The sequence below is a fragment of the Polyodon spathula genome, chromosome 12 (genome assembly GCF_017654505.1).
Source record: "Polyodon spathula isolate WHYD16114869_AA chromosome 12, ASM1765450v1, whole genome shotgun sequence".
Taxonomy (NCBI): domain Eukaryota; kingdom Metazoa; phylum Chordata; class Actinopteri; order Acipenseriformes; family Polyodontidae; genus Polyodon; species Polyodon spathula.
Window position 1 is genome coordinate 44,832,913 of NC_054545.1, and position 18,196 is coordinate 44,851,108.

The 18,196-nt window shown below is 40.3% G+C and overlaps 1 protein-coding gene and 1 pseudogene across 1 annotated transcript; one reads left to right on the forward strand and one right to left on the reverse strand.

Moving 5' to 3' along the window:
* The first annotated feature begins 2,710 nt into the window (after positions 1-2,710).
* LOC121324579 lies at positions 2,711-5,972 on the forward strand (annotated as a pseudogene).
* A 2,986-nt stretch (positions 5,973-8,958) lies between these two features.
* Positions 8,959-14,056, reverse strand: LOC121324576 (keratin, type I cytoskeletal 47 kDa-like). Its single transcript, XM_041266630.1, has 8 exons — positions 13,370-14,056; positions 12,288-12,370; positions 11,534-11,690; positions 10,698-10,859; positions 10,385-10,510; positions 9,903-10,123; positions 9,721-9,740; positions 8,959-9,276 (listed from the first exon to the last, which is right to left on the reverse strand). Exons 1-8 carry the CDS (start codon positions 13,979-13,981, stop codon positions 9,233-9,235), a joined length of 1,425 nt encoding a protein of 474 aa, XP_041122564.1. The 5' UTR covers positions 13,982-14,056; the 3' UTR covers positions 8,959-9,232.
* Between the last annotated feature and the right edge of the window lie 4,140 nt (positions 14,057-18,196).

Below are 18,196 nucleotides of genomic sequence, written 5' to 3' on the forward strand. Positions count from 1 at the left end.
GATTTTATGTATTAAAGAATTACATTAAATAAACTCACATTTCAAACATGTCTTTACATGCAAAACCACAAGTTTGATCTGCAATAGCACTAACATTCTTTGCAGCTGCCCTTGCCAGTAAAATGGTATGAATTGACAGTGGCACTGGGGAGACTGGGATGGGTTTGTCACAGTGCTTATCATTTTGACACTATGTGGCACCAGTGCATGATACTAACACTGAAGCCCCTTTCACACTGCCACTCCTACCAGTCCGGACCTGGGTTCTGGCTACCCAGTTCACAATCCTGCGTAGTGTGAAACCATGTACCCGGGTTAACCCGTGTCCCAGTGACCCACCTCAGGATGCGGGTTGACCCGGGTTGAGTGAGACAAAAGGTGCGTTCTCAGAGATTATTCTGTGCAGAATCTGACCAATTTAGCCAATGATCTTCTAAGAATGATCTCCTGTGAAAGCACTCATTGGCTAAACTGGTCAGATTCTGCACAGAATCTGCGCAGAATGATCTCAGTGAAAGCACCCAAAATGCTTGATGGCCGTTCGTGAGTCGACGCAGTAAGAAACGGCCATGCCTGCATGAAGGTTTCACTTCTGCCAGGAACGTTTCTGTTTATTCTGGTTAGCCACATGTTTTGTTGCTTGAGACACAGCATGAGCCAGATTGCAGAAGGGATGAAGAAACATTTGCTCTAATCAACATTGGGGCCAACGGTTCAATCCAGAGAAGCTTGGATGGAAGCGTCTGTAACAAGCTGCTTCTAGTGCATTGATACGCGCACTGGGCACTTTATCAACACTAGTGTGAAATCACGTAGCTGACCCGCATGACACCAGGTCCTGAACCGGTTAGAGCATGGCAGTGTGAAAGGGGCTTAAGATGTGTGTTTAGTTTTCCAGAAGTCCACCGTCCTGGAGTTTCATCTCTATGCTATTACGTATGAGAGTTACCACCTTTTCTTCATATTTGTTTTTTTCATACAGTGAGCAAAATTTGTTGATCTTGTTTTGTTATAGCTCTTAGTAGTACTGAGTTTTGTTTGAAGCAATTATCATGTTGACAAGCCAGTGGATTTGGGAAAACATAAAATGGTAACAGTTTACATTGTGCCTCTAAATACTGTGTCTTTACGTAGTAGTTACTTAGTAAATACATGTGTACTTACACATAGTTGCAATGTTATTGCACATAGTTAGAGTGTACTTAATGTGTAAATCATTTTGCATGATACTGTATAACCCTAATCTTAACCTTAACCCAAACACTTTTCTGATACAATTGTGTGCTTACAGATATCATGCAAGAACACTGAAACTATGTGCAACCACACAAGTGTTTACTAAGTAACTACTAGTTAAATGCACAGTAATCAGAGACACTCAATGGAAAGTGTTACCAAATAAAATATTGCACAGTTGTCCTGAAATGCAGCTGCAATGGAGCACTAATTTGCCAAAATTCCAGTACTTTGCATCATATCTTGTGTATCCCAGTGCACAGAATCCACAACACAGGTTAAAGTAAAAGAACACACACTTTTTGTATTTTAAGTTAAAAGGTTGAGTGTGGCGTTTGAACAGCCAGAACCATCTTCTCACCTAAAATGCAGAAAATGAATATGTGACCCCTGACGTATTCATGGAATTCTGAAATGCAAAAAAGCAAACAAACAAAAAATAAAACACCTCTGTGTGCAGATCCCCGTGTTCATTCTCCCACCATCGTTAACTGGACATTATACAGCCTTGCCTTGTCTTCAAGCAGTGTATTAATCTCTTGATCACAAGCCAAGCAATGAATGGCTAGGTGGGGCTCAATTAAGACCAATTAAAATTGCTGCAATTTGAAAGGTATTGTTTAAACAGTACAAAGGCTCATTGTTCATTTTATTGTCAAACTAATATCATAAAGACTAACGTAAAGACTAACATGTTTCTATAGTTTGTTTTTTTAATTTTTCTTTTAAATTAAAATGTTCTACCAATTTTAATGATCACAAATTAAAAAATCTACACATCCTTGCAATCTAGCTACTGTATCAGTACCCCACATACAGTCACCCTACATAATGAACACATTCTCCTTCATGAAGTTCAATGAAACCCTCTGAATAATGTCACACTAACAGAGTGTGGGTTGATCGTGCCAGCTGTGTATTTAAATAGAAGATGTTTGAAAAGCAGTGCTTCCAATTTCCAAGAATTGTATTTACAATATTTTCAAATTATTTACGTACAGAATTACAAGAATTCCAAACAATTGAAAAATTTGACATTTCGAAATTCAACTTGAAATACTGTACTACTATTATGGCTTCTGGTAGACTTTTGCAATATAATTTAGTAGTTTGATTACTTGATGTTATATAAAATATATTAATACAATTTTTCAAAAACAAGTATAATGTGTGGGTCTAAGCAAATCAACTTTCCTAAAATTCTAGGTGATGCTAAACTTTTGGCCACAGCTGTACGCCTGTTTTGACAGTTTCACAAGTTTAGGTGTGATACAATGTTATATTCTTGCTCATTTCCAGAGAGACCACACAATCAGGAATCTCTTAATTTTTTTCTACCTTGTTTTCTTTTGACATAGCTGTACTTTGTTTTGAAAGGCATTGCCCGGCAACATCTGGCCAACACCCAGTCTTTTCACTATATTAAGAGGAGGCGAGGAGATGAGATGTTATCACGCCCTATCTGCTCCGCCACTTCTTCTACATCACCATGTCTGTACACATCAGCAGGGGTACTTCTTCAGGGTCCTCCAAGGGCTCTGTGATCACGCAACGCAAGGGCGGTTCTGTGGTCGGCATACCCAGGGCGCTCAGCGTCTATGGGGGTGCAGGTGGAAGGGGGAGCCACATCTCTGCTTCTGTCTACGGGCCCTCCACTGGCATCTTGTCTGGATATGGTTCTGCATGGGGCCATGGTTCTGGAGGAGGCTTCGGTTCCGGAGGAGGCTTCGGTTCTGGAGGAGGCTTTGGTTCTGGAGGAGGCTTCGGTTCCGGAGGAGGCTTCGGTTCTGGAGGCGGCTTCGGTTCTGGAGGAGGCTTCGGTTCCGGAGGAGGCTTTGGTTCCGGAGGTGGCTTCAGTTCTGGAGGTGGCTTCGGTTCTGGAGGCGGCTTCGGTTCTGGATGGGGCATCTTACCCGGAGGTTGCTACAGTCAAGACAGCATGACCAACCTCAACGAGAAGGCCACCATGCAGAACCTCAACGACCGTCTGGCCGCCTACTTGAAGAAAGTGCGCACCCTGGAGGCAGCCAATTCCAAGCTGGAGCTCCAGATCCGTCAGTTTCATGAGCACAGCCATCCCATCGCCCAGCGGGACTACAGCCTGTACTGGAAGACCATCGAGGAGCTGAAGGATAAGGTAGCGTATGCATCTCTCCTGTGGAAAGCCTAAACCTAACCCTTTTTCTGATATTTCTATGTAAGATACAATACATCAGGGTTCATTTAAGAGTGCTATTTTCTAACAGCACAAGGAGACCAGGAGACCTAGCCTGAGGCAGCTGTGCTGTATCAAACCCCAAGTCTCCCCTGGTGTGCCGTGCAGTGGCCTAAAACCCAGTCTCCTGAAACCAAGCTGCAAGCCACAAAGGGTCTTCATGTTCCCTCAGCTTTAAACATACTTCATACAGCCAATCTAGGAAGTGTACAGGCAGTAACAGCCTGGGTTTCACTGTTCTTAAAGGTATTCTTAGTATAAACACATTTAGAAAGCCTTTTGTGACAGCAGCGTTAAAAACACAGGTAAACAGACTCAAAAGGCACCGGACAAAATGTTCAATGTCTTTTTTTTTTGTTACAGATTTAGAAAGGTTTCCTATTAGATTAAAAGCCCATATGGATTGAGTAAATCTAAAGCAGTGTAGATTCCCAGACACAAGCTTTCACACTGTCTGTCGTTTCTATATGTTATTACAGCACAATGCTGAACCACAACACTGAGGCTGTAACCACTAATCCATGTCTTTCTCTCCCTCAGAGCTGAACGAATCCATTATCATGCAATAGTTAACAAACCTTTCTTTCTTTTTTTAACTTCACAGATCATCCATGTCACCATTGACAACTCCAGGATTCTGCTGCAGATCGATAATGCTAAACTGGCCGCTGATGACTTTGCAACCAAGTAAGATTTTGTGTCCTGGAGTCCTGGAGGAGATGCGCATGCAGTACGAGGGCATCGCCGACAAGAATCGCCGGGAAGTGGAAGCCTGGTACAAAGACAAGGTAACAAGAAGCAAGCAGCAAATCACACTGCATTCACTCAAAATGATAGCGCTGCTACAGCCAAGTTATATGGCCAGATTATTTGATTGTACCTGAATATTAATGCTGTATTCATAGCACTTATACACTGTGTATATAGAGTGTATATACAGCGAACACTGACCATCTGCACTGCTTTGTTTTCCAGTTCGACATGCTGAGCCATCAGGTGACCACCAGCACTCAAGCCATAGAGACCAGCAGGACTCAAATCAACGACCTCAGACGCACAGTCCAGGGGCTGGAAATCGAGCTGCAGTCGGTGCTCAGTATGGTAAGTCTGACCAGGGAAGGGGCTTAGACAGAAGCGTGGCAACGTGACCTGCAAACCCGGAAGCGCTCGTTTATTAAGTCACAACCCAATGCATTCTGGTAAGTGTAGTCCTGCTTCTCTTAAGAAAAGCTGCCTGAGACAGTAAAAACAATACCAGAAATCATTGCGTTGTGTGAGTTGAAAATCCTGAACAGACTCATGGTAACCATATCCTACAGTCCCTGTGGAGTTTCTGAGTTATCTTGTAACTTTTCTTTTCAGAGACAAGCCCTGGAGAACACACTGGCAGAGACAGAGGCTCGCTACAGCAACACGCTGCAGGGTTACCAGAACACCATCAACATGTTGGAGGCTGAGCTGAACCAGGTCAGACTGGACACAGAGCGCCAGGCCATGGAGTACAAGCTACTGCTGGACATCAAGACCCGGCTGGAGAAGGAGATCTCCACCTATCGCCAACTACTGGACGTTGAGGCTGCCCAGTAAGAGCGAGGCCATTGCATTAATGCACCATAGCCTTAATAAAAGGATATTTTTAGCATAGGACTACCACCAAAAGTTTTGCATCACACTGAGAATTTTAGGATGGAGATATTAATTACAAATTACTAATGTCTTTTTTTTTTTGTTTGTTTTGTTTTCCATTTAGCATTCCAACAGGCGTAAAAGGTAAATAACCTTTTTATTAATTTAAATAATATTCACAAATCCCTAGGAACCTTTTTCTTAATCCCAAGTGCACTATAGTTTACCTTATAGCACTTTGCTATTGTAAATTGCCATGGTCATTTGAACCCATTCATTGTTCCAATTCAAAGGAAACTTTGGTAGTTCTGACAGATCTAGTTTTTGCAATGTTTGTTGAAACTTGTTTCTACCAGCGTCTTTATTGATTGATTTATTTGTATTAAGATTATGCAGTTGCTTAACAGGTTATTAAAATGTCTTCATTGGGCATTATAGCGTGAGTTCTAACAGCGTTTACATACTGTTTATATGAACTTTGCTCGTTTCAACCTTAATTAAAAACCTAAATAAGAACAGTGTTAACCGGGCTAAGTAAGAACGTTCATGTGGAATTTGAAGTATTTTCTTCTTGTTGTTTTGCTTCAGATCAATATATCACCACAACCAAAACCGTTGTCCAGGCAAAGTAACTTACAGACATGGACGCCACTGCACAGCGCCGTGCAGAAGAGAGCCTGCTCCACACACTCCTGCAATACTCTCTGGCTTCAACCATGCTCCACTCTGAATCTCTTCAGCCTCCTCTATCGCTGTATTGTTTGTTTGCAGATAAGACGCTACATGCGCAAACAAAAAATTAGGGAAAGTAAAAGTATTGGGCTGTTTGAGAGAGAATCTGCAACACCTCCCCCGATTGGTTAAACTCAAATTCAGCTCATTAATAATGGATATGAATTATATATATATATATATATATATATATATATATATATATATATATATATATATATATACACATACACACACACACACACACACACACACATACATACACACACACACACACACACACACACACACACACACACACACACACACACACACACACGGGAATATCTTCGGGATGGGTTAGGTTTCGCCCCTGCCCGTACATGCATGATGCACGAGTACATTTCCCTTTCACACCATTAAAGAAAGCATTGTTTGCCTGCATGCACTGTCTGTTCAATACATTGTCCTTGATCTGTTACGGGGCTTTAAAGCAAATGTTTCCAATAATAAAGCTTTGGCGGTGAACAAAACAATACAAGTGCATTGTCTGCATTTTGTTCATGGATCATTGTACATTTTTGCTTATTTATTTATTTATTTTTGATGTGTAATATCTGAATATTGCTCAGGAATGCAAGGCCTAAGGTTTTGCATCACCTAGAATTTTAGGATTGAGACATTATATATATATATATATATATATATATATATATATATATATATATATATATATATATATTGAGATATAGAGAGAGAGAGAGAGAGAGAGAGAGAGAGAGAGACATAATGAGATGAGATATTTTATTTATTATCATGTAATCAAAGAAACTACAAAATGATGTCGCAAGAGTCAACCAGAAGCCATAAATCGTAGTACAGCTTTTCATGTTAGATTTTAAAATGTCAGGTTTTTCCATTTTTGTCAGTTTTTTCGTTAAGCATATGCAAAATTACAGAAGCGGTATTGTTCAGCCCTAGAAAACGCTAGGACTATAAATATAAATGTTTAAAAACGAGTTCATATATTTAAAACTTTCATGCAGTCTTTATTGGCATAGCTGTTTGTTTACAGTTGCCGGACTCAAATTGGTTTGGAATGGAGAACTGTAACTTTAAGACGTGACCTGCTCGAACGTAGAGGTGTGAGGTCACAGTGTGAGGGGAGTGAAAAAAACCAGTTCAGACGAAGATAAAGGAAGTATGTACTGGTGAGGAAAGTACAACTACATATGGAAACGAAAAGAAAGAAAATACAGCTGTGTGAGCCGAAGTCCTGTCGGGCATGAGTGCATGAGTAAAGAAATGATATGCCTTGCTTTAGTGTAAAACTGATTTGAACCGTGGTACAATAAAGTTGCAAGAAGAAAAAAAAAAGTTGCTGCGTGTTTCTTTTTAAGGGTGCAACAGTATGTAATTCAATACGTTAACGTAACATTATTCAGCAGGTTTCACTGGAGATTATGAAGCTCAATTCTAGTTAATTCTATAGTGTGATGTGCTACCTCATGCTGCATAGCTGCACGTCCATCTGCACTAGATACGGCTATTTAATTGTGGCCAGAGATTTTGTATCAAGTCAACAAGCTCTATAATTATTTTTGTTATTGTGTCTGACCTGTAAGGAAACGATATGATATGCGGATTTGTGTATGAAGCACCTCACACAACAAGGATTTAAGCTGGATTTAACATTTATTGATTCCAGCAATCCAAAAGTCACACTTTTACAGTGTAATCGTTGTCATTTGACACAATAACGCATTATTAGCAGAACTGAGGCAGCGATTAGTTACCTAATCTCTGGGATCTTTCTGAATGCTTCTCAGATGCTTGTCTTTTATATCTTGCCTAAACATGTTTGTAAACTTTCAACACAATGTTGCACCAGATTGTCACGATCAAGAGAGCTGCAAACAACACTTTACAGGCAAGGGTCTCTACAGACAGCTGCACCGGCACTAACCCGAGCGCTTGAAATAGAAGGATGGTCACACTCTCTTGCTGTTAATATCATTGTGAACTGCACAAGAGTCTGGTTCGGTTTCTTTCGATGTCTCTGGCGTTGCCAGTTTAGCTGCTTTGGTTGTAGAAAAACTCCAGATGTAGCTGTCTTTTTGCCATTGTACAGGGCTACATCAAATTCACTCCGTTTTAGCACTGATTTTCGCTGACCGACTCTCTTTGGTTATGTTACTAAGGTTTGAAAGTTTGAAATAGACTTCGCACTTGTTCTCTACCCACTTACTAAAAACATTATATATATATATATATATATATATATATATATATATATATATATATATATATATATATATATATATATTGAGATTAGATATATAAAGTATAGAATTATATATATAGGATATTATATTAAATATAACCTGGCAGCAGGGGCGTAGCCAGGATTTTATTTCGGGAGGGGATTGAAATGGTAACTTTAAGGTAAGTTATCATTGTGGTACAGTTGGCAGATAGATTTTTTATTGGTGCATTGACGTTTTATTTTCGAAAATATAAAAGAACAATTTTTTTTTTTTTTTTAACATTAGAGCCAATAAGCAAATACACCGTTGTGCAACATAGTTAAACAATATTGATTTTAGAACACTTCTGATTAAAAACAAAAAGGAAATACAAAGCAAATTTGTTTTAAAATTATGTCTCAACCCTAAAATTGTAGGTGATGCTAAACTTTTTGCCAGAGCTGTACATTTGGTAATGCATTCCCTGATCTATATTAAGACCTGAGGATCACATTAATAAATAAATAAATAAATAAAAAATAAATAAATAAATAAATAATAATAATAACAACAACCGATGAAGAAAGACAATGCACTTGTATTGTTTTGTTCACCGCCAAAGCTTTATTATTGGAAACATTTGCTTTAAAGCCCCGTAACAGATCAAGGACAATGTATTGAACAGACAGTGCATGCAGGCAAACAATGCTTTCTTTAATGGTGTGAAAGGGAAATGTACTCGTGCATCATGCATGTACGGGCAGGGGCGAAACCTAACCCATCCCGAAGATATTCCGTGTGTGTGTGTGTGTGTGTGTGTGTGTGTGTGTGTGTGTGTGTGTGTGTGTGTGTGTATATATATATATATATATATATATATATATATATATATATATATATATATATATATATATATATATATGCGCATTCCAATTCATATCCATTATTAATGAGCTGAATTTGAGTTTAACCAATCGGGGGAGGTGTTGCAGATTCTCTCTCAAACAGCCCAATACTTTTACTTTCCCTAATTTTTTGTTTGCGCATGTAGCGTCTTATCTGCATACAAACAATATAGCGATAGAGGAGGCTGAAGAGATTCAGAGTGGAGCATGGTTGAAGCCAGAGAGTATTGCAGGAGTGTGTGGAGCAGGCTCTCTTCTGCACGGCGCTGTGCAGTGGCGTCCGTGTCTGTAAGTTACTTTGCCTGGACAACGGTTTTGGTTGTGGTGATATATTGATCTGAAGCAAAACAACAAGAAGAAAATACTTCAAATTCCACATGAACGTTCTTACTTAGCCCGGTTAACACTGTTCTTATTTAGGTTTTTAATTAAGGTTGAAACGAGCAAAGTTCATATAAACAGTATGTAAACGCTGTTAGAACTCACGCTATAATGCCCAATGAAGACATTTTAATAACCTGTTAAGCAACTGCATAATCTTAATACAAATAAATCAATCAATAAAGACGCTGGTAGAAACAAGTTTCAACAAACATTGCAAAAACTAGATCTGTCAGAACTACCAAAGTTTCCTTTGAATTGGAATAATGAATGGGTTCAAATGACCATGGCAGTTTACAATAGCAAAGTGCTATAAGGTAAACTATAGTGCACTTGGGATTAAGAAAAAGGTTCCTAGGGATTTGTGAATATTATTTAAATTAATAAAAAGGTTATTTACCTTTTACGCCTGTTGGAATTCTAAATGGAAAACAAAACAAACAAAAAAAAGACATTAGTAATTTGTAATTAATATCTCCATCCTAAAATTCTCAGTGATGCAAAACTTTTGGTGGTAGTCCTATGCTAAAAATATCCTTTTATTAAGGCTATGGTGCATTAATGCAATGGCCTCGCTCTTACTGGGCAGCCTCAACGTCCAGTAGTTGGCGATAGGTGGAGATCTCCTTCTCCAGCCGGGTCTTGATGTCCAGCAGTAGCTTGTACTCCATGGCCTGGCGCTCTGTGTCCAGTCTGACCTGGTTCAGCTCAGCCTCCAACATGTTGATGGTGTTCTGGTAACCCTGCAGCGTGTTGCTGTAGCGAGCCTCTGTCTCTGCCAGTGTGTTCTCCAGGGCTTGTCTCTGAAAAGAAAAGTTACAAGATAACTCAGAAACTCCACAGGGACTGTAGGATATGGTTACCATGAGTCTGTTCAGGATTTTCAACTCACACAACGCAATGATTTCTGGTATTGTTTTTACTGTCTCAGGCAGCTTTTCTTAAGAGAAGCAGGACTACACTTACCAGAATGCATTGGGTTGTGACTTAATAAACGAGCGCTTCCGGGTTTGCAGGTCACGTTGCCACGCTTCTGTCTAAGCCCCTTCCCTGGTCAGACTTACCATACTGAGCACCGACTGCAGCTCGATTTCCAGCCCCTGGACTGTGCGTCTGAGGTCGTTGATTTGAGTCCTGCTGGTCTCTATGGCTTGAGTGCTGGTGGTCACCTGATGGCTCAGCATGTCGAACTGGAAAACAAAGCAGTGCAGATGGTCTGTGTTCGCTGTATATACACTCTATATACACAGTGTATAGGTGCTATGAATACAGCATTAATATTCAGGTACAATCAAATAATCTGGCCATATAACTTGGCTGTAGCAGCACTATCATTTTGAGTGAATGCAGTGGGATTTACTGCTTGCTTCTTGTTACCTTGTCTTTGTACCAGGCCTCCACTTCCCGGCGGTTCTTGTCGGCGATGCCCTCGTACTGCATGCGCATCTCCTCCAGGACTCTGGACATGTCCTGCTGTGGGGCAGCGTCCACCTCCACATTGACCGTCCCGCCTACCTGAGAACGCAGAGCCCTCATCTCCTGAAGAGAACACCAATAGAAACCAGCAGCAGGGTCAAGCAGTGCTCCATAGCTGTCTCAATCAATCAATCAATCAATCAATCAACCATTTATCCAGGTGAGTCCATTGAGAACCCATTCTCATTTACAATGACGACCTGCCTCTCTCTTGGATGACATCATCTAGACCAGTGGGGGTAGAGGACTTGTGCTCTTCCATTTCATTCTATTGCTATGCTTGGTTGAGACTCTTAATTATTTCATTGATCTTTAGCAGGGTCCTTCAAATTATTAAGGAACTTAGCACTGAACCAAACTGTTTTTTGAAAGCCAGAGAAATGCACTTTTTTCTTCTGTAATATAGTATGTGTTAATACGTGCTTGCCTTGTTTCAATTTCGTCTTTTGAGTTTATATTATTAAACAGCACAATTGGCATTGACACAATTTTATCAGAAAGGGAAAAAAACACCCCAATAAAGTTGATAACTTCTAATGTTGGGCTTTTTTTTTTCAAGAAATTTTAGAATGTGGAATTGCTTGTTTTTATTAGTCTTTCGGATGTAAATCACTTTAATGATGATTTTGGAATAAACAGCTTTGAGAATCCAGTTCCTTGTGTATGCAACGCTGCTGGTGCGAACCAGCAACCCTGCGCACCGCAAGCGAGCGTCTGAACCACGAGCTCAGCCTTACCTCCTCATGGTTCTTCTTGAGGTAAGCCAGCTCTTCACGCAGGCTCCCAAGCTGCATCTCCAGATCAGCCTTGGTGACGGAGGTCTGGTCCAGGAGACGGCGCAGGTTGGCAATATCGTTCTCCACGGACTGCCTCATCATCAGCTCCTGCTGGTACCTGCACAGCGCAAAGGGGGCAGGGAAAAAGAGTCAGGTCCGTGTACAGCAGGGCTGCATACTGACAAACAAACGGCAGCTTTACAGCCACTGTTGTAGACACCTATGCAGCACCTGCCCAGGTCCTACAATAGTTTATTTTAAAATAGTGGGTTCCTGCAAGTCGTGACAGTGATATGGGGGTGTGGTATATAAAATATTACAGACTGTAACTGTGTATATTGAGAGAAATCTAGATCGAGGCTGATAAAGTGTTATTTTAAAAAGGGTCATCTCTGTGCAGCATGTTTTTGGTTACACTTCATATTGTGCCTCTAATTACTGTGTATTTACTATTCAGTTACTTAGTAAATACATGTGTACTTGCACATAATTACAATGCTATGATGCATAGTTACAATGCACTTAACATGTAAATCGTTTGGCACAAGATATGTAAGAACACAATTGTATCAGAAAGGTTAGATTTAGGGTTATAGCGTGCAAAATTATGTACACATTAAGTACGTTGTAACTGGACGCTTGTAAATAGACAGTAATTAGAGACTCGATGCAAAGTGATGCCGTGTTTTTTTTTTTTAACAGCACAAAATCTTACTTGGTTGCAAAGTCATCAGCGGCCAGTTTAGCATTATCGATCTGCAGCAGAATCCTGGAGTTGTCAATGGTGACATGGATGATCTGTGAAGTTAAAAAAAGAAAGAAAGGTTTGTTAACTATTGCATGATAATGGATTCGTTCAGCTCTGAGGGAGAGAAAGACATGGATTAGTGGTTACGGCCTCAGTGTTGTGGTTCAGCATTGTGCTGTAATAACATATAGAAACGACAGACAGTGTGAAAGCTTGTGTCTGGGAATCTACACTGCTTTAGATTTACTCAATCCATATGGGCTTTTAATCTAATAGGAAACCTTTCTAAATCTGTAACAAAAAAAAAAGACATTGAACATTTTGTCCGGTGCCTTTTGAGTCTGTTTACCTGTGTTTTTAACGCTGCTGTCACAAAAGGCTTTCTAAATGTGTTTATACTAAGAATACATTTAAGAACAGTGAAACCCAGGCTGTTACTGCCTGTACACTTCCTAGATTGGCTGTATGAAGTATGTTTAAAGCTGAGGGAACATGAAGACCCTTTGTGGCTTGCAGCTTGGTTTCAGGAGACTGGGTTTTAGGCCACTGCACGGCACACCAGGGGAGACTTGGGGTTTGATACAGCACAGCTGCCTCAGGCTAGGTCTCCTGGTCTCCTTGTGCTGTTAGAAAATAGCACTCTTAAATGAACCCTGATGTATTGTATCTTACATAGAAATATGCCTGAGCCATTTGTATGAAAGGGACCCATTTTCATTAAATGCAACATTTGCATATACATACGCCATGCAATGCTAAATACATATACTGGCTTTCCACACAAGAAAGCCAATATGCATAAGAATGAAGATCAATGTCCACTAGTTTTCTTTTGCAGTACTACTGTGCAATGTTTTTTTTGGTAACACTTTCCATTAATTGTCTCTAATTACTGTGTACAGCACTTATACATAATTACAATGTTATTCTGTATAGTTACAATGTCTTTAATGTGTACAGATATTTCTCCACAGTATATATGTAAGTAGAAATTTGTATCAGAAAAAGGGTTAGGTTTAGGCTTTCCACAGGAGAGATGCATACGCTACCTTATCCTTCAGCTCCTCGATGGTCTTCCAGTACAGGCTGTAGTCCCGCTGGGCGATGGGATGGCTGTGCTCATGAAACTGACGGATCTGGAGCTCCAGCTTGGAATTGGCTGCCTCCAGGGTGCGCACTTTCTCCAAGTAGGCGGCCAGACGGTCGTTGAGGTTCTGCATGGTGGCCTTCTCGTTGAGGTTGGTCATGCTGTCTTGACTGTAGCAACCTCCGGGTAAGATGCCCCATCCAGAACCGAAGCCGCCTCCAGAACCGAAGCCACCTCCAGAACCGAAGCCACCTCCAGAACCGAAGCCACCTCCAGAACCGAAGCCTCCTCCGGAACCGAAGCCTCCTCCAGAACCGAAGCCGCCTCCAGAACCGAAGCCTCCTCCGGAACCGAAGCCACCTCCAGAACCATGGCCCCATGCAGAACCGTATCCAGACAAGATGCCAGTGGAGGGCCCGTAGACAGAAGCAGAGATGCGGCTCCCCCTTCCACCTGCACCCCCATAGACGCTGAGCGCCCTGGGTATGCCGACCACAGAGCCACCCTTGCGTTGAGTGATCACAGAGCCCTTGGAGGACCCTGAAGAAGTACCCCTGCTGATGTGTACAGACATGGTGATGTAGAAGAAGTGGCGGAGCAGATAGAGCGTGATAACAGTTCCTGGAGCTTCAACAGGCTGCAAGGCTATCCTCTCGTCTCCTCGCCTCCTCCTAATATAGTGAAAAGACTGGGTGTTGGCCAGATGTTGCCGGGCAACGCCTCCACTCTCATTGGTGGGTTTGAGCTCTCTGGGTACTGAAGCATTCCAAAAGAATGTTTCTATTTTCTTGTAGTTAATATGAACTGAATGGGGCTCTCCCCTAACGAGAACACTGGAAAAGCATGCATGTGTATGCCTGTCAGTAATGAGGGGGTTCTTTTTTATTTCTTTTTGTTTCATTGCTATCCAGCTGAGATTAAACTGGAGTCCCAGGTAGTGTTCCTGTGCAGCTCTGTGCCATCACTGCATGTATAGGCGTGGAGCCCCCTTTGGGAATATAGTCCAGAGTGGCATTTCTTTCAAAACAAAGTACAGCTATGTCAAAGAAAACTTGGAAGAAAAAAATAAAGAGAGTCCTGATTGTGTGGTCTCTCTGGAAATGAGCAAGAATATAACATTGTATCACACCTAAACTTGTGAAACTGTCAAAACAGGCGTACAGCTGTGGCCAAAAGTTTAGCATCACCTAGAATTTTAGGATGAGACACAATAATAATTAAAAAAAAAAAAAAACTATATGAACATAATATATTTTATATAACATCAAGTAATCAAACTACTAAATTATATTGCAAAAGTCTACCAGAAGCCATAATAGTAGTACAGTATTTCAAGTTGAATTTCGAAATGTCGCATTTTTCAATTGTTGACAGTTTTTTTTTCGTTCAGTATATGGAACCCTATAAAGTGGTATGCAATTCAATACTGTGGCAAAGCAACAGAGGGAAGATCTGTCCGTCTCCTGGTAAACCGATCAGAATTTCCTATTGCATAGAGTGGGGTAAATAAACAGCTGCATTACCAGAGAGACGGCCACTATAGGTCACTGGTCTGCAAAAAAAATTGTGCAACACCCTTATCCAGGGCTCCCTACAGCTGTTACAAAGTATCACATTATTATCTTCTATTTAAATACACGACTGGCACAATCAACCCACACTCTGTTAGTGTGACATTATTCAGCGGGTTTCATTGAACTTCATGAAGGAGAATGTGTTCATTATGTAGGGTGACTGTATGTACTTGTGGTCACTCACGTTCTGATACAGTAGCTAGATTGCAAGGATGTGTAGATTTTTGAATTTGTGATCATTAAAATTGGTAGAACATTTTAATTAAAAAGAAAAGTAAAAAAAAAAACTATAGAAACATGTTAGTCTTTATGTAATTAGTTTGGCAATAAAATGAACACCAAGGCACTTTATAAATCGCCTTTGTACTGTTTAAACAATACTTTTCAAATTGTAGTAATTTTCATTGGTCATAATTGAGCCCCACCTAGCCATTCATTGCTTGGCTTGTGATCAAGAGATTAATACACTGCTTGAAGACAAGGCAAGGCTGTATAATGTCAAGTTAACGATGGTGGGAGAATGAACACGGGGATCTGCACACAGAGGTGTTTTATTTTTTGTTTGTTTGCTTTTTTGCATTTCAGAATTCCATGAATACGTCAGGGGTCACATATTCATTTTCTGCATTTTAGGTGAGAAGATGGTTCTGGCTGTTCAAACGCCACACTCAACCTTTTAACTTAAAATACAAAAAGTGTGTGTTCTTTTACTTTAACCTGTGTTGTGGATTCTGTGCACTGGGATACACAAGATATGATGCAAAGTACTGGAATTTTGGCAAATTAGTGCTCCATTGCAGCTGCATTTCAGGACAACTGTGCAATATTTTATTTGGTAACACTTTCCATTGAGTGTCTCTGATTACTGTGCATTTAACTAGTAGTTACTTAGTAAACACTTGTGTGGTTGCACATAGTTTCAGTGTTCTTGCATGATATCTGTAAGCACACAATTGTATCAGAAAAGTGTTTGGGTTAAGGTTAAGATTAGGGTTATACAGTATCATGCAAAATGATTTACACATTAAGTACACTCTAACTATGTGCAATAACATTGCAACTATGTGTAAGTACACATGTATTTACTAAGTAACTACTACGTAAAGACACAGTATTTAGAGGCACAATGTAAACTGTTACCATTTTATGTTTTCCCAAATCCACTGGCTTGTCAACATGATAATTGCTTCAAACAAAACTCAGTACTACTAAGAGCTATAACAAAACAAGATCAACAAATTTTGCTCACTGTATGAAAAAAACAAATATGAAGAAAAGGTGGTAACTCTCATACATAATAGCATAGAGGTGAAACTCCAGGACGGTGGACTTCTGGAAAACTAAACACACATCTTAAGCCCCTTTCACACTGCCATGCTCTAACCGGTTCAGGACCTGGTGTCATGCGGGTCAGCTACGTGATTTCACACTAGTGTTGATAAAGTGCCCAGTGCGCGTATCAATGCACTAGAAGCAGCTTGTTACAGACGCTTCCATCCAAGCTTCTCTGGATTGAACCGTTGGCCCCAATGTTGATTAGAGCAAATGTTTCTTCATCCCTTCTGCAATCTGGCTCATGCTGTGTCTCAAGCAACAAAACATGTGGCTAACCAGAATAAACAGAAACATTCCTGGCAGAAGTGAAACCTTCATGCAGGCATGGCCGTTTCTTACTGCGTCGACTCACGAACGGCCATCAAGCATTTTGGGTGCTTTCACTGAGATCATTCTGCGCAGATTCTGTGCAGAATCTAACCAGTTTAGCCAATGAGTGCTTTCACGTAGATCATTCTTAGAAGATCATTGGCTAAATTGGTCAGAGTCTGCACAGAATGATCTCTGAGAACGCACCTTTTGTCTCACTCAACCCGGGTCAACCCGCATCCTGAGGTGGGTCACTGGGACACGGGTTAACCCGGGTACATGGTTTCACACTACGCAGGATTGTGAACTGGGTAGCCAGAACCCAGGTCCGGACTGGTAGGAGTGGCAGTGTGAAAGGGGCTTCAGTGTTAGTATCATGCACTGGTGCCACATAGTGTCAAAATGATAAGCACTGTGACAAACCCATCCCAGTCTCCCCAGTGCCACTGTCAATTCATACCATTTTACTGGCAAGGGCAGCTGCAAAGAATGTTAGTGCTATTGCAGATCAAACTTGTGGTTTTGCATGTAAAGACATGTTTGAAATGTGAGTTTATTTAATGTAATTCTTTAATACATAAAATCAAAACTAACTTTAAGAAAAAAAAAAACACATTGTGATCAGAGCCCTAAAATATGTAGTTTATATATATATATATATATATATATATATATATATATATATATATATATATATATATATATATATATAGTGGTGTTTGCGCATTTCTTTTTCTTTATTCTTTTGTGGTGTACATTATTTCTTTGTATTTCTTCTAAAACTACAAATTGCAGGTCATTCATGTTCTGTTCATTTGTTGTAAGTCTTGACCTATTGGTTCATTTGCTTGTTTATTTCTCATGCTTGATCGGTGAATCTGTTATTTTATTTAATGCTGTACCGGTCTCGCCTACATTTTTATTGTCAAAATATACCTCCTCAAACAAGGCTGCTAGTTTTGCATGACGGCTTTTCTTAAGACTGAAGATGTATTTTCTCTATTTGCGATTTCACTTTTATCTTTGCAAATGTATTTGCATACTTTACACGCACTCTTATAGGGTTCAACGTCCTTTTCTTTGTCTATGATCTGTTACCAAAAATGTCAGCTAAAATATTTTGGTTTCCATTGTTTCTGAAGTATGTCAATGCTTCCAAACTATTTTTGAAATGTTGGGTAATAGTTTAGAATGTCTAATATAAGCTGAGATACTCTAAAACAATAATGCAGCTTCTCATACTGTCTACCCGTGTGTGTTTCAGATCACTGTTTAGTCTGTGTTATTAATACAGCTGTCAGCACCTGTTACTTTAGGTTATTTGTTGGGTGTTGTCATCAAAACTGCATCTGGCTGAAGACCAGAGAAACAGTTCCCATTACAAAGATGCCAAGGAATGCTGAGCAAAGTGTATCACTCTTAATTGTTCTTTTGTCATGTACAGAATGGTCCAGATTGTATCTCTGTCAGATATTGAGTCATCCCTTTCAGAAAGGCATCAAGCTGTGCCTTTCCCTGCAAGATCCTGAATCAGGTACTAGAGTTCCAGAATGAAGCTGTAGCAACTCTGA